Below are 13,090 nucleotides of genomic sequence, written 5' to 3' on the forward strand. Positions count from 1 at the left end.
AGCACGGGTTCGACCACCACCCTGGTGGGCTCAGTGCTCACCAGAGTGTGTGGCCATATGGCCCACGCAATCCCGCTAGGACCCCCTCCACCCCCTGCCATGGCTCCAGCCCCTGCTGGCCTGCAGTGCATGGCTGCAGGTGGGGGACAGCGCTGCCAGGTCCCGGCAGGTGCTGGCGGAGAAAGATAAGGGAGCCCAGTCCCTCAATACCTCCATTTCCAGCTGCAGCTTCCACAGGAGTCAACGCTGGGCAAAGTTTATTGTGCATCGAGTGAATGAGCTCCCACTGTCCCCACTATAGCCAGGATGGCCCCCCAAATACAGCCAGCCAAGTGCCAGGCCGGTCCCCCCAGTACAGCCAGCCAGGTGCCGGGACGGCCCCCCAAATACAGCCAGCCAGGTGCCGGGCCAGCCTCCCAATCCCGATAGAGACAGTCATGTGACCCCGCTTCCTGGTACAACAAGCTGGGTGCTGGGCCAGATCCCAATCCTAATGCATATGGCCCCATCCTACCCCCTCGCAGTTCCCATTCCAGTGCCCCAGGAACCATCCCTGTCCCTAGCAGTGGCTCAGGGGTCGGGTGGTGCCAGTCACAGTGAATTCTGCCCGCAAGACCTCGGAGCTGGCACGTGTCTCCTGGCCCGGCTGCTGCCCGCCCACAAAGAGCGTGAAGGCGCCTGGCTCCAGCTGCCACTGCTTGGCCCAGACGGCGCGCTGCCCGTAGGTCACCAGGAACAGCAGCTTCGCCGCCCGGCCTGCGGCAACGGGCACCCGGCGGAATCCAACCAGCTGCCAGCGGGGCACCGGCACGGAGGGCTGCACCCAACGCAGGTACAGCTGCACCACCTGCAGGGAGGGGAGAGGTGGGCTAGGAACAGCAACGGGGAGCCAAGCATCCAGGGCAAGGCCAGCACGGACCGAGTGGTCCTGCCAGGTGCTGCTTCTCCCTGGGCAGCGTCACCCCTCAGGGACAACCTGAGACCCCGGCTGGGGCACAGCCACGGCACTGCCTCACTCCAATGCCACAGGAGTGAGCAGGACACCACCTCTCCTGACCGCCCCAGCCCCACAGGGGTGGAGCCATCAGAGCTAAGTGCTGACCTGGCACAGGGCCCACATGACAACCCCATTCCCCCCAAGCCATGCCCTGCCTCACAACCCACCCTACCCCCAGCCCAGGGCAGGGAGAGCTCTCACCTCTTCACCATCCCTCTGCCCAGTGTTCTCCACCACCACGGAGACGCTGAGGTTGGCGCAGAGGGGCAGCACCGTGGGGCTCAAGCCCAGGTCCCGGTAGAGGAAGGTGGTGTAGGACAGTCCGTAGCCGAAGGGGTAGAGTGGGGCCCTTGGCCCATAGTACCGGTACGTGCGCCCCTCCATGGTGTAATTCTCCATGGCTGGCACCTGCAGCCACAAGGGAGGGAAGACGTCAGCCATAGGCCATGGTGCCACGTGGGCATGGAGGGGGCCACGGTGCCAAGCTGGCCTCAGGAATGGGTGGGGGAGGTGGGGGTCCAGGGCCACACAGGCTATGGGCACATGGAGGGATGGCCACAGGCTGCAGGGCCATGCCAACCCTGGGAGGGGGAGGCAGAGCTTACAGCCCTGTCCTGTGGGGCTGGGGCTGTGTGGACAGTTGGGCTCTGCAGTCGCAAGGGAGGTGCAGTGGGGCTGGCAGAAAGGTCACGTGCTTCCTGGATCAAGCATCACCATGCCAGGGCAGCTGGCGTCCCCCACTGGACACCCAGCAGATTTCCAAGCCCCCAGCACCAGTGCCCCTGGGCCTTACCTGGTCCATGCCAGCTGGCCAGGTGGCCGGGAGCCTGCCTGCCGGGCTGGCCCCGTCTTCCCCCAGCAGCACTTTGATGATGGCGATGCCCGCGGCCTGTGCTGGGAAGAAGCACGCCAGAATGGCGCCTACTCCGTGGTGGGCCTGGGCCCAGCCCACGTCCAGTGGCCCCGCGTTGAACAGCAGCAGGATGACAGGGTGCCCCCGGGCTGGAAGGGACATGCCAGGTCAGTCCAGAACCCATCCCCCTGGGATGGCAGCTTGGGGGATGACAGCACCCCGGGGCCCCACGCTAGCTCAGGGAAGCCCACGGGGCAGTGCGTGCTGGGGTCTCATCCCTACACCAGGCCAACTGAGGTCGGAGATGCTCCAAATACCCCAACTCTCTGTCTCGCTGGGCTCTTCCGTGGGAGCCCATCACTGTGGTCTCTGGGCTGGGCACATGGGGCACTGAGCTCAGTCCCTCCAGGGACACCCACGTGCAGGTGCAATGGGGAGAGGGGCCCCCCAGAGGGTGGGCTGGGCTGAGCCTCAGGGGGTGCTGTGCCCACACATCTGGCCCACTGGCAACTCCTCACGGGTGCCCAGACTCCCACCCCCGCAGGCCCCCGAGTGCGAGTGTGCCCCAAACCACTTCACCCCAGGCCACAGCGTCCTGCAGCAGCTCCTGCTGGTGCCCGGGCAGGGACAGGTCCCATCGGTCCTTCGCCTCTGTCTCCAGGTCAGTCCCTGAGCAGGAAAAGCCAGCGCCAGTCAGTTGTGATGCCCCTGCCCGTGCAGAGCATCTGCCTCATCTCCACCCCCCGATCCGGCAGGGACATGATGTGGGGGGAGCATCCTGGTCCCCCCGGTCGAGGGCGCCACAAGGCTGGCAGGGCTCCCGGCGGAGCATGGAATTGTGGGAGTTGCCATGCTGAGGAGGAGCCCATGCTGCACCCTTTGGGGAGCAGGCAGCCCGGCAGGAGGCCCTGGGCCCTACCCGCCTTGGGCACTCGCGGGCTGTCTTGGTGGGAGACACGTCACACAACCAGCAGCCTGAGCCCTGGGTCCGCAGGCCCAGCACTGCCCCCGTGCCAGGCTCTGCCACAGCCTCTTGCGGATCATAGGGGGGCAGAGGGGGCAGGAAGGCAAATGCCAGAGCGGCTGAGCCCACTCACTCAGATCCAGACTAGGCCACCCATCACCACCCGGGGACCCTGCTGCCCCCCCCTGCCCTGGCCCCCCCGTACCTGTGCCCAGGCACACCACGACGATGTCGGCTGCCCAGACCGCCCCCTTCACCTCGCTCGGCGAGTAGTGCTGGCACCTGGGCTCGCTGCAGCCTGCGGCGAAGCTGACGTTGGCCGGCAGGGTCTCCAGGCCCCTCCTGCACCGGAGGGACCAGCCTGCCATCAGCTACGTCGCTGATACAGGGGCTGTTGCCACGGCATCCAGGTACCCCCCTCCAGATGGAGAATCTACCCCACTGGCAGGGCCGAGTGGGACCAATGGGCAATTCTGCACCACGTGTCAGGCGGGAATGGGGGAGTCCCACCAATGCCCCTTTGCCCTGGGGGTTGCCCGGCTTGGACCAGGAACCAAATGGTGCCATGTGCCCAGCCCGCAGAGCAGAGAAATGCCACAGCACCCTCCCCACCCAGCTGACGGATGGAGCAAGGCAACAGCCTGAGCTACGGGGTTGGGGGATGCCAGTAACCGATGGGAGGGGGGTTATCCTTGCTCTACCTGGGGGTGTAGATGTACTGGGGGTCCGGGATGGGCGCGTAGTCCCCAAACAGCACCCTGGGGTCGTCGGCAAAGGGACCAACCACCTGCAGAGGAAGGGAAACAGCCGAGAGTGGGACAGGAGCAGCCGCTCCACCCTGGCAGCCCCAGGCAGTGCACAGAAGCCAGTGGAAGGAGGGCTGGGGGGGCCATGGAATGAGTTGTGTGGGTCAAGCACTGGCCTAATGCAGCCCCTGGCAGCTTTGAGCCTCACTCTGGGGGAGGGCCTGCCGTGCTGCCCCCTCCCCCCCAACTCTCCCATGCAGCGCCTGCCATCTCTGGGCCCTCTCAAGCAGCGCCCACCCCAAGAGCACCTGTGCAGTGCCCCCGCTCACTGTGCAGCCTCCGTCAAGGCCCCTAGATCCCACTGAGCAGCGCCCGCCCCCCATCAAGCACCACCCCCCATGGAGCACCCACTGCCCCCATCAAGCAGCGTCTACCCCCCATGCAGTGCCCACCACCCCCATGCAGCACCCATTGCCCCCATCGAGCAGCACCTACCCCCGCATGCAGCGTCCACTGCCCCCCATCAATCAGCCCCCCCCAAGGCCCCCCCCATGCAGTGTCCCCAGGCCCCACCACGCCTTGCTCCCTCATGGTCCAGGCTCCAGTGCCCGCCAGGACCCGCAGTCTGCACAGGGCACCCTTTGGTACTGCAGGGTGGGGGGCTGCAGCTTGCTGCAGAGGGGTTTGTCTGTGGGGCCCCTGGCAGGCTGTCAATATGGCAGGGTGCCCCAGTGTCACACAGTCCCCAGCTGAGGTGTCCGGTGTGGGGCAGGGAGCCCCAGTGCGGCTGCGGTTCTTTGGGGCAGGGCCCACAGTGACTGAGGATGCCAAGGGCTGTGCGCTCTGCTGGGTGGTCAGCACCCCTGGGGCATGCGAGCCAGGAAGTCCCAGCCTGGGGTCCCCCGTGGCCCCCCAGGCTCTACGGCCTCAGAGGATCCCCCCCCCCCCGGCCCCGAGCGGGACACTCACCGCGATGCGCTTGCCGGCCAGGGCCTGGGCGCTGAGGGGCAGCGTCCCCCTCTGGTTCTTCAGCAGCACAAAGCTCTTGATGGCAGCCTCCACAGCGAGGCGCCTGTGGGTGGGGCTCTGCACGGCACTCAGGTCGAGGGCACTGTAGGGGTTCATGGCAGGGGGGTCGAACTCCCCCAGCCGCAGGCGTGTGTAGAAGAGTGGCCGGACCCGGGCCCTCACCGTCTGCAAAGGGCAGCGAGAGCCCGTTACACCGGCTAGGGGGCAGCCGGAGCTCCGATCTGGGGGGGCCGCTGCAGCCCCACATCCCAGTCACACCGACGCAGGGGGGGGCTGAAGCTCAGATCTGGGGGAGACGGGCTCTCGCCCCGTATCCACTCTCCCGCCAGTGCCAGGTACACCCAGTGCTCTCCCAGCCCAAGCAAGTCCATGCCCTGTGGCCCGGGGCCCTAGTGATGAGCTTGCCGGCCCCATGCCCTGCTCCGGTATTGTCACCCCACAAGGGCAGGGGGTGTCCCATCCATGCTGTCCCCAGAGGTTCTCACCTCCAGCGTGATGTTGCCCTTGGCCACAGCTTCACTGATGCTCATGAAGACGTTCTCTGTCAGGCCGAAGGCCAGCTCCAGGTTGCAGCCAGCGTTCACCGAGGCTGCAGCATGGTGGAGAGACAGGAAACAGTGAGTTACCGCTGGGCTCAGCCTCTGCCCCTCCTTTCCTCCCCCCTACCCAACCAAGCAGCCTCTGTGCCTGCCAGGCTGGGGGCAGTGAGCTCAGCTCTTGAACTGAGGCTCCAGCACCCTTGTTAACTAGGCGTCACGGGCCCTTTGGAAGGGGAGCAGGAGGGATTGTACAGAGGGGAAACTGAAGCATATGTGTGTGTGTGACTTGCCCAGGGTCACGTAGCAGGTCAGTGGCGGACCTGGGAATAGAACCCAGGAGTCCTGACCATTAAACCAGTGCCCAACCTTCTCCCTCCCCCACCCCCGACACCCCACCATTGACTATGCCCCTGCCCTCAGGTGCCAGTTCTGCTCTAGAAGGACCAGCAGTAGCTGAGCCCTGCCCTGCTCCCAGCTCAGGCAGCTCTCGGCCAAGCGGGGCCAGCTCCTGGGCCGTGTGCCTCCACGCTCACCGATGGCCGTCTCCAGGAAGCTGTGTGTGTAGCGATGGGCCAGCATGATCAACTCCACGGCCCCCTCGTCGCTCACCACGTAGCCCTGGAAGCCCCACTCTGCCCGCAGGATGTCTGTCAGCAGCTTCTTGTTGGCACAGGCGGGCACGCCGTTGATCCTGCCGGGTTGGGTCTGGCAGTTATTGCAATGCCAAATGCAGCCACCTCTGGGGCGGGGCACGGCAGCTGTTTAAAAGTGCCTGGCAGTTTGGGACAGGAAGTGAAGGACAACGCTGCACTCAGTTGGAACTGCAGGGGGATTTACTTCAGCAGAATGTAACTGCCCACCTGGGAACCCCAGGCCAGGGGGCTCCCGCCCTGACTTCCCCCCAGAACTGCCATGAGATCACTAGCAATGACAGATGGAGAGGACCGAGGTTTGACTTCTCTTCTAGAGGACGGCGCCCTGAGCAGTGTGCAGGGGCACCGGCTCAACAGAGACGTGGGTGGAATAGCGCCTCCTCCTGAGCCACTTGGGGATTCCACCCAAATCCCAAACAGAGCCAACCCTGCTCAGCTCGAAAGCTGTACAGCTGCGGTGCGGTTCAGGCTGCTGACCTGCCCCCTTCCAGGGCAAAGGGGTGTGTGTGTGAGAACAGCCCTTGTCTCCCCCAGGAGAAGCTAATGCTGAGCACGGGCAAGGAGCGGCCTGCAGCAGGCAGAGACCCCTGCCCCGTGCACAGCCTCCCAGCTGCATGCCCCATCTCGGTGCTTGTCCGGCCGCAGGCCTGCCTCGCCCGGTACCTGTTGTAGCTGCACATGACGCTGTAGGAGCCAGCGCGCACACAGGCCTGGAACTGGGGCAGGAAGGTCATTCTCCAGTCCCGCTCTTGCACCTGCAGGACGCAGAGTTACTCGGTCAGGGCCGCGAGCCTGGTGCAAACCCCATCCCCACCCTGTGGCCCCCAACATCAGCCCTGGCAGAGCTCACCGGGACCCAGGAATCTCTCGGTGACAACTGGCAGAGAGCACAGAGACACCACAGAATCGTACAGGGATGCCCTGGGCCAGATATATGCACCCAAGGGTGGCACGTCAGGTCTCTCCCACTGATCGTAAACGTGTGTACGGGTCATATTTCAGGCTTTCTGTATCTACACTGAAAAGTATGTTCTGAAGATAAGGCAGATCCCCGGGAGGTGACACACCTCAGCCAGGTTCCTGGCAGGCAGGGGGTGACAGAGGCTCGTCTATCTGTCTGGTCACATGCGTATTGTGCATCGTAGGTCTTACAATGGATGCCTATGTGCACACCAAGCCAGGCACCAGGTGTAGGATTGTGAAATCTCCAGGAGAAAAAACCTACAGGAAAAAAAATCAGGCAGGAGTGGCGGGGCGCTGCTTATGACTAAGATCAAAGGATTAGGCTGGTATATCAGGTACCGCAAGGAAACACACAGTAACTTTTGCCTAGCAGGCAAGCTGACAGCGTGACTTGTCTTCTGAACGAAGATCACAGCCAAGCCTGGAAGGATGCTGGTGAGCATTGCTCTATCAGGCAGAAAAGGAGCTGGCTCAACAACCCTGGGTTCTTCACACCTTCAGAAGGGAGCACTGGGCTCCAGATAGGCCCCTGTACCGTGCCGGCCAGAGACCTGCCCTACAATCGTTCCTGGAGCAGATCTCCAGACAAACTTCCCAAGTGGATGTGAAACTGACAAGGGATGGAGACTGCCCCCCACCCCAGGCCTGCTCTAGCGTGTGTGTGACGAGTTTATTTGAGCTGGTTTCCATCACTCAGCTTGCTCACTCCAGCCTCTGGGCTGTGTTAAATAAACGTTCCCTTGTTCTCACTGCCCAGGGCTCAGAGGTGGAACTGGGCTGCTCCTTTGGGAGCTGCAAACCTGTGAATATTGCATGTGTCCAGCGGCTGGAGTGGGGCCTGTGGGGCAGTGCTTGTGGCCGGTGGAGTGGGGGAGCTGACCCCCAGCAGGCACAGACCAGACTCTCACGCTAAGGGTCCCTCACGGCCCTGCATATTGCCAGGGAGCATCACACTCACCTTGGCATCAAAGCTGAGCCTCGAGACGGGCACGTTCTCAGGGCCCCCATGCACGCTGAAGTGCTTGCAGCCGGCACTGGCCTTGACGTAACGGGGATGGTCACCCTGCAGCCCCTGCACGAATGCCATGGCCAGCTCTGCGCTCAGGAACGGGTCTTCGCCGTATGTCTCCTGAGGACAGACAGATACATGCGTTGCTGCTGCCCCCCCCCACTGCTGGGGTGCTGGCTGCAGGGATGCAACCCCTGCTCCCCCAGCCCCATCACACATTGCTCTGCGACAGCTGCCAATTCCCCACCTGCCCTTCCACACAGTCCTGGAGCAGCCAATGCCTGGGGACTTGGAGAAATGAGAGTGATGGGGGGCTCTGCAGTCCCTCATGGGCCCATATCTCAGACACATTAGAGCCAGGGGCGATAAGGGCAGCCTTAGCACAGAGGGTAAGGGGCCACAAGCCACGGGGGAGAGGGAGGGAGCTTGCAGGGTCTGCCAGAGAGACCCTAATACATCTGGATTCAGGCAGGGAGAAAGTGTGGGGTGTGTTGGGAGGGGATTCCAGGGCACACACCACTCTGCCGGTGCCCCTCAGTCCCACCTAGAGCCTCCTGCTCTCCCAGTCCTCCAACCTCAGCTCTGCCAGTGCCCCTCAGACCCACCTACAGCCCCCTGCTATCCCAGCCCTGGGCTCCCCTTCCCCCAGCTCTGCTGGTGTCCCTTAGTCCCATCTACAGCCCCCTGCTACCCCAGTCCTCCCACCCCAGCTCTGCCGGTGCCCCTCAGTCTCAACCCACAGCTCCCTGCTCTCCGGCCCTGGGCTCCCCCTACAGCTCTGCCGGTGCCCCTCAGTCCTGACCCACAGCCCCCTGCTATTCCAGCCCTGGGCTCCCCCCCACAGCTCTGTCGGTGCCCCTCAGTCCTGACCCAAAGCCCCCTGCTATTCCAGCCCATGGGCTCCCACCCACACAGCCTGCGGTGCCCTTACAGTCCACCGAGACCAACAGCCCAGACTATTCCAGTCACTGGAGCTTCCCCCAGCTATGCTCTGCGGCATGACCTCAAGTCCCGACCCACAAGCCCATGCCTCACATCGCCCTGGCTCCCCTCCCACACCCCAGTGCGACAGGGGTTACCATGAGTTACCTGCCTCCACAGCGGGTGTCTCAGAGATGTATCAGAAATAACACTGGCTATTGAGCAGCAGAGGCCTGTGTGAGTGCCGAGTTGCCTGAATGAAGTAGTTGGGCTTGCCGCATATCGCGTGGCATGAGCATTGCAGCCACAGCGTAGGAGAGGCTCGGGCTGTGGGAGGAGAGGAGAGCAGGCTGAAGCAAACGCGGGATAACCAGGGCTGGATTCCAGAGAAGCACAAGTCCCCTCGATGCCCACAGTCAGCTGCCCCTCCGACTGGATAGGCCGGCAAGAGCCTGGTGAGAAGGGCAACGAATGCCCAGCACAGAGCCATACGGCCGGTCTTAAAGGCCAACAAGCCATGGCCTGAGGGGACAACCCAAGACATGGGCGAGCACCCGCCCACCCCGCCCCAACATTACCTGAAGGAGGCCGCCAAGCCCAGTGCTTGGGGGAAGGCCGTGGCCCAGCCGGGGGCTTCCGCATCCCCCCTCAGGCACTCGGTGTTCCAGTTGTAGGGCTTGATCCCCAGCCGCTCAATGGGGGGCGCTGGCCCGTTGTACTTAGCGCCACCTCTTGCCATCTGTGGGGCAGACACCAGGTGAAGGAGGGCACTGAGGGACACATGAGGCTGGGCACTCTGCCAAGCGGCCCCCTAGTTCGCCCAGCCTGGCCCTGCAGAGAGGTGGGGTAGCCGGCCCCCTCGGCTCCCCCATGCCAGATCTCATTCTCCGTCCCAGCAGGAGACATGGACAGGGCTGGGGAGGCACCACCTGTGGGGATCTGTGGGATGGGAGATTCCAGGGGCACCCAGCTTGATCCACCGGCTCCAATTCAGAAACCTCACCCCACTGGGCTCCCTCCCAGCTCCCTCCCCTCGGACCGAGGGTCTTTATAGGGTGCCCTGCCAGGCCCAGACTCCCCCAGTGGGACTCTGAGGCCCGAAGGATGCTGCCCTCGTCTCACCCACCCCCCACGGGGAGGGCAGAGGCTGTCGCCGCCCCACAGAGGGGATGCAGCTGTCAGTGAGGTTGCTGTTCTGGCTGCAGAGACCCTCTCCATACCTGCAGCACCAGCTCCCCGAGGGTGAGCCGCCCAATGAGGTCGTCCAACCGCTGCTCCCAGGGAAGGGTGGGATCCTGGAACGGGTAGTCCTGGGCCAGGCCCAGCCGTGCCCAGAGCAGCAGGGTCACAGCACCGAGCCACCACATGGTGCTCAGGATCCAGCACAGAGCATCGGCTGAGGAGAGAACACATCCACCGATAGCACCTGACAGCACCAGCCCAGGGCCCGGGCACAGCTGGGGTGGGTGCTGGACTCGCAGCTGGTTCCAGCAAGGCTGAGCACCCCCGGAACAAGTTCCTCATTCGGAGGGACCCCCATAAATCCGTCTGGGGCTTCCCACAGGCTGCACCAGAGCTCTCCAGCCTCAAACATATTGTTTACCAGTGGGGCCGGCCCGCAGCCCCGCACACAGCAACAGAGTGAATTACTGGCCATGTGCCAGGTTGGGGCGCATCCCAGGTCCGTGCTGTGATAACAACCCCAGATCCATGGCACCAGATGTGGCACAGCTGCCTGCCACGCCCAAATTGGAGCCCCCAGGCCCCGTCAATTAACCACACTTGCCAGGACCGGGGACCCCTGCTAGAAGCAGCCCCCCGAGACCTGGGACGGGGGGACTGGGGAAGGCCTGGGGCGCCCACCAGCCCCGAGCCTGCCCCCTCCCAGTGCAGCGGGGCAGAGCCCGACCCTGCACGGGCGCACGGGTCGCTCCCAGCTCCGGGCCCCGCCAGCGCCCCCCGGCGTGTGCCCAGCTCCCCACCCCGCCCCGCGGGGTCAGTCACCGGCCGAGCCGGGCTCGCTGCGGTCCGACGCTGGCTGCGGAGCGAGGATCACGAGGGCTCCCGGAAGCCCGGCGGAGGGCGGCGGCGCTGGGGAGGAGCGATACGCGGAGGGGATCCGGGACACCCCCGGGGGGCGGGGACGAGCCTGGCCGGGTCACCAGGCCGTGCCCGCAGCTCCTCGGGATCATGCCCCAGGCCTGCGCCTCGGCTGAGCAGCGCTGGCTGCAGGCGGGGCCGAGAGAGCCCCGGGGCTGGGCTGAGCCAGGCTGGGTCCAGGGCTGGGTCTGTGCTACTGAGGCCGGGCGCCCTTCCCCAGCAGCCTGGGCTGTGGGTGCGGTGCCCGCAATCCCCGCTGCGGAGTGCCAGGAGGCCAGGCCCGCTGGAGCCGGCTCTCAGGGGACAGGGCAGGGCAGGCCATGTGCCAACAGCAAGGCATCCTGGCAGCCCTTCTCACTTGGATTGGAAACCCCCGCCGGACGGGGGAGCCCTGGCCTGGTTCTGGGCTCGCCTCCCTTTCACCCTGGAGCGAGTGCACTGAGCCCAGTGGGGTCATCCTGCCTGTGTGGGGGAGATGAGAACCGGACATCGTGCCTTGGGCATCTCGGTACCGGTATCCAGCCGGACTGGCATGGCATCGAGGGCAGGGCTCGCTTACATATCAGCGCCTGGCAGCAGCTGGGTTGGGCACAGCCGGTGTGTCGGGGAGCATGCCTGGGTACTCAGCCTCCATGGGGAACGGGTTCCCTTGCTCACTCGCCCCCTTGGCGTATCATGTCCCCCTGCGCCAGGTCCAGGGACTGTTTATCAGAGCCCATGGAAGCTGGGGTGGATCCAGTGAACTCCCCAGCACCCTACAGCCCTTATCCTACAACTTGCCCTCTTCCCCTATCCAACATCAGCTGGTGGCGGGGCGCTGACTGGTGGCCAGATGTTACTACGGCAGTGCTCACAGCTGCTGGGGAGCTGGGATGGAGAGGGGGGTGAACTTTCTCACGTGTAGATGGGATAGTAACAGCAGACGCTGCCTCTGGAGCGGCATCCTCTCCGGCTCAGGCTGTGCCCTGTGAACCCCCTGGATCTGGTAGCACCACCAGCAGTAAGAACACAGCTTTCCATTTGCTCAGCCTCTCTCATGCCACAACCCTCTGCATCCCAGCCACCAGGGGAGAAGCAGCCCATTACAATTTACTTAATAATAATAGGGATGAAATTGCTGCATGTGGTGGGATTCTAGGCAAAGGCCACTGTCCTGTTACAGCTCACTATGAGGTCAGAAATGCCAAGCATAACCCACAGCTATACGTGTTGATATGGGGCTATTTTATGAATTTGCCAGTGGGCCAATTAGATTTTCAAGCTGAAATCTAACAAACTAGATGGGCTGCAACATTTTTCAAAGTGGCTAATGTTGCAATGGAATTTAAATAGGAGAACCTCTTTTGTTGAGTCCAGAGAGCATTAGCAGGCTAATTTTAATGCTAGGTTCTTTTGAGGTCAGCTTTTACCTTGGAGAGTAATGGGGCTGCTTTTCCCACAGGCCTAGCTCCTTTCCCAGGCACTGAGCTGAGAGGCCTTGCTAAGTCTGGATTGGCCAGCAGCGCCTGCTCTTGCTAGCTCTCACCTCTCCCTGCTGAGTATGACCAAGGCCTTGGAGGTTTGGAGGTGCCCTTGAAGAAGCCAGCCCCATCCACATGGATAATTAAAAAGCTGCCCTGAGAGCAGCTGCCAAGGCAGGGAAACTAACCCCCTGGAGTGGATAAGAGGCCTTTGAAATGCACCCACAAAATCTTCCCACACAACCTTTGCTTGCATGGAAATTCACATTTGCATCTGCACTCAGATTCTCATATGTAACCCTACAATAATACACCCACGTGTGCAGCCCAGTGCTCACGAACACAGAGCTCATCGGGATGGGGCGTGAGAGCCAGGAGGCATGGGCATTTTGACTGCTGGCACATGGCAATTCTGGGGTCAGCATTTCAGTGCCAGCCAGAGTGGTGCCCCATGCCAACCCCTGAGCATGCCCCTCCTCCCCGGGAAGGTGGGGTCATTGCGCTGGCCGTTTGAGGGGTGCTGCCCCAGGGAGAGGGTAGCAGCACCATAACTTTGCCTTTCCAAAGCAGACCCAGGCCCCAGTGCAGCTCTGACTCCTGCATGGTCTGGGGTTCCCTCTTTGTTTGCGTGTGGGGGAAGTGGCCTCCTGGCATCACCTCTGTAGAGCTGCTTTGGAGAGGGCGGATGGCGGCTGGGGATCATGAACAAACCACAGTGCCAGGATCCAAACCACCTGCCTTCCAGGGGCACCTGGCTCAGCCCCTCTGCTCACTGGGCCCCGGACCCTTATGTGCTGCATGTGGCGCACCTGCCCTCCCAGCCACACACACAACCCCAGCAGGTGCCAATCCTGAG

At 63.3% G+C, this 13,090-nt stretch overlaps 1 protein-coding gene across 1 annotated transcript; it reads right to left on the reverse strand.

Annotated features, from left to right (window-relative positions):
- Nucleotides 1-242: 242 nt before the first annotated feature.
- LOC116817048 (uncharacterized) lies at nucleotides 243-10,735 on the reverse strand. Its single transcript, XM_075060818.1, has 15 exons — nucleotides 10,679-10,735; nucleotides 9,895-10,070; nucleotides 9,253-9,413; nucleotides 8,928-9,126; nucleotides 7,703-7,873; nucleotides 6,445-6,536; nucleotides 5,662-5,819; nucleotides 5,075-5,178; nucleotides 4,530-4,754; nucleotides 3,516-3,601; nucleotides 3,020-3,156; nucleotides 2,430-2,519; nucleotides 1,791-1,999; nucleotides 1,199-1,405; nucleotides 243-847 (listed from the first exon to the last, which is right to left on the reverse strand). Exons 2-15 carry the CDS (start codon nucleotides 10,039-10,041, stop codon nucleotides 560-562), a joined length of 2,274 nt encoding a protein of 757 aa, XP_074916919.1. The 5' UTR covers nucleotides 10,042-10,070; nucleotides 10,679-10,735; the 3' UTR covers nucleotides 243-559.
- Between the last annotated feature and the right edge of the window lie 2,355 nt (nucleotides 10,736-13,090).

The sequence above is a fragment of the Chelonoidis abingdonii genome, chromosome 25, assembly GCF_003597395.2.
Source record: "Chelonoidis abingdonii isolate Lonesome George chromosome 25, CheloAbing_2.0, whole genome shotgun sequence".
Classification (NCBI taxonomy): Eukaryota; Metazoa; Chordata; order Testudines; family Testudinidae; genus Chelonoidis; species Chelonoidis abingdonii.

Bases quoted from the DNA above. Each gene is read 5' to 3' on its own strand.
- LOC116817048 (XM_075060818.1), bottom strand. From the start codon at position 10,041: ATGTGGTGGCTCGGTGCTGTGACCCTGCTGCTCTGGGCACGGCTGGGC. The intron at 9,414-9,894 runs GTATGGAGAGGG...TCTGCCCCACAG, and splicing joins TCGGGGAGCTGGTGCTGCAG to ATGGCAAGAGGTGGCGCTAA. The intron at 5,820-6,444 runs GTACCGGGCGAG...CCAACCCGGCAG, and splicing joins GTCATGTGCAGCTACAACAG to GATCAACGGCGTGCCCGCCT.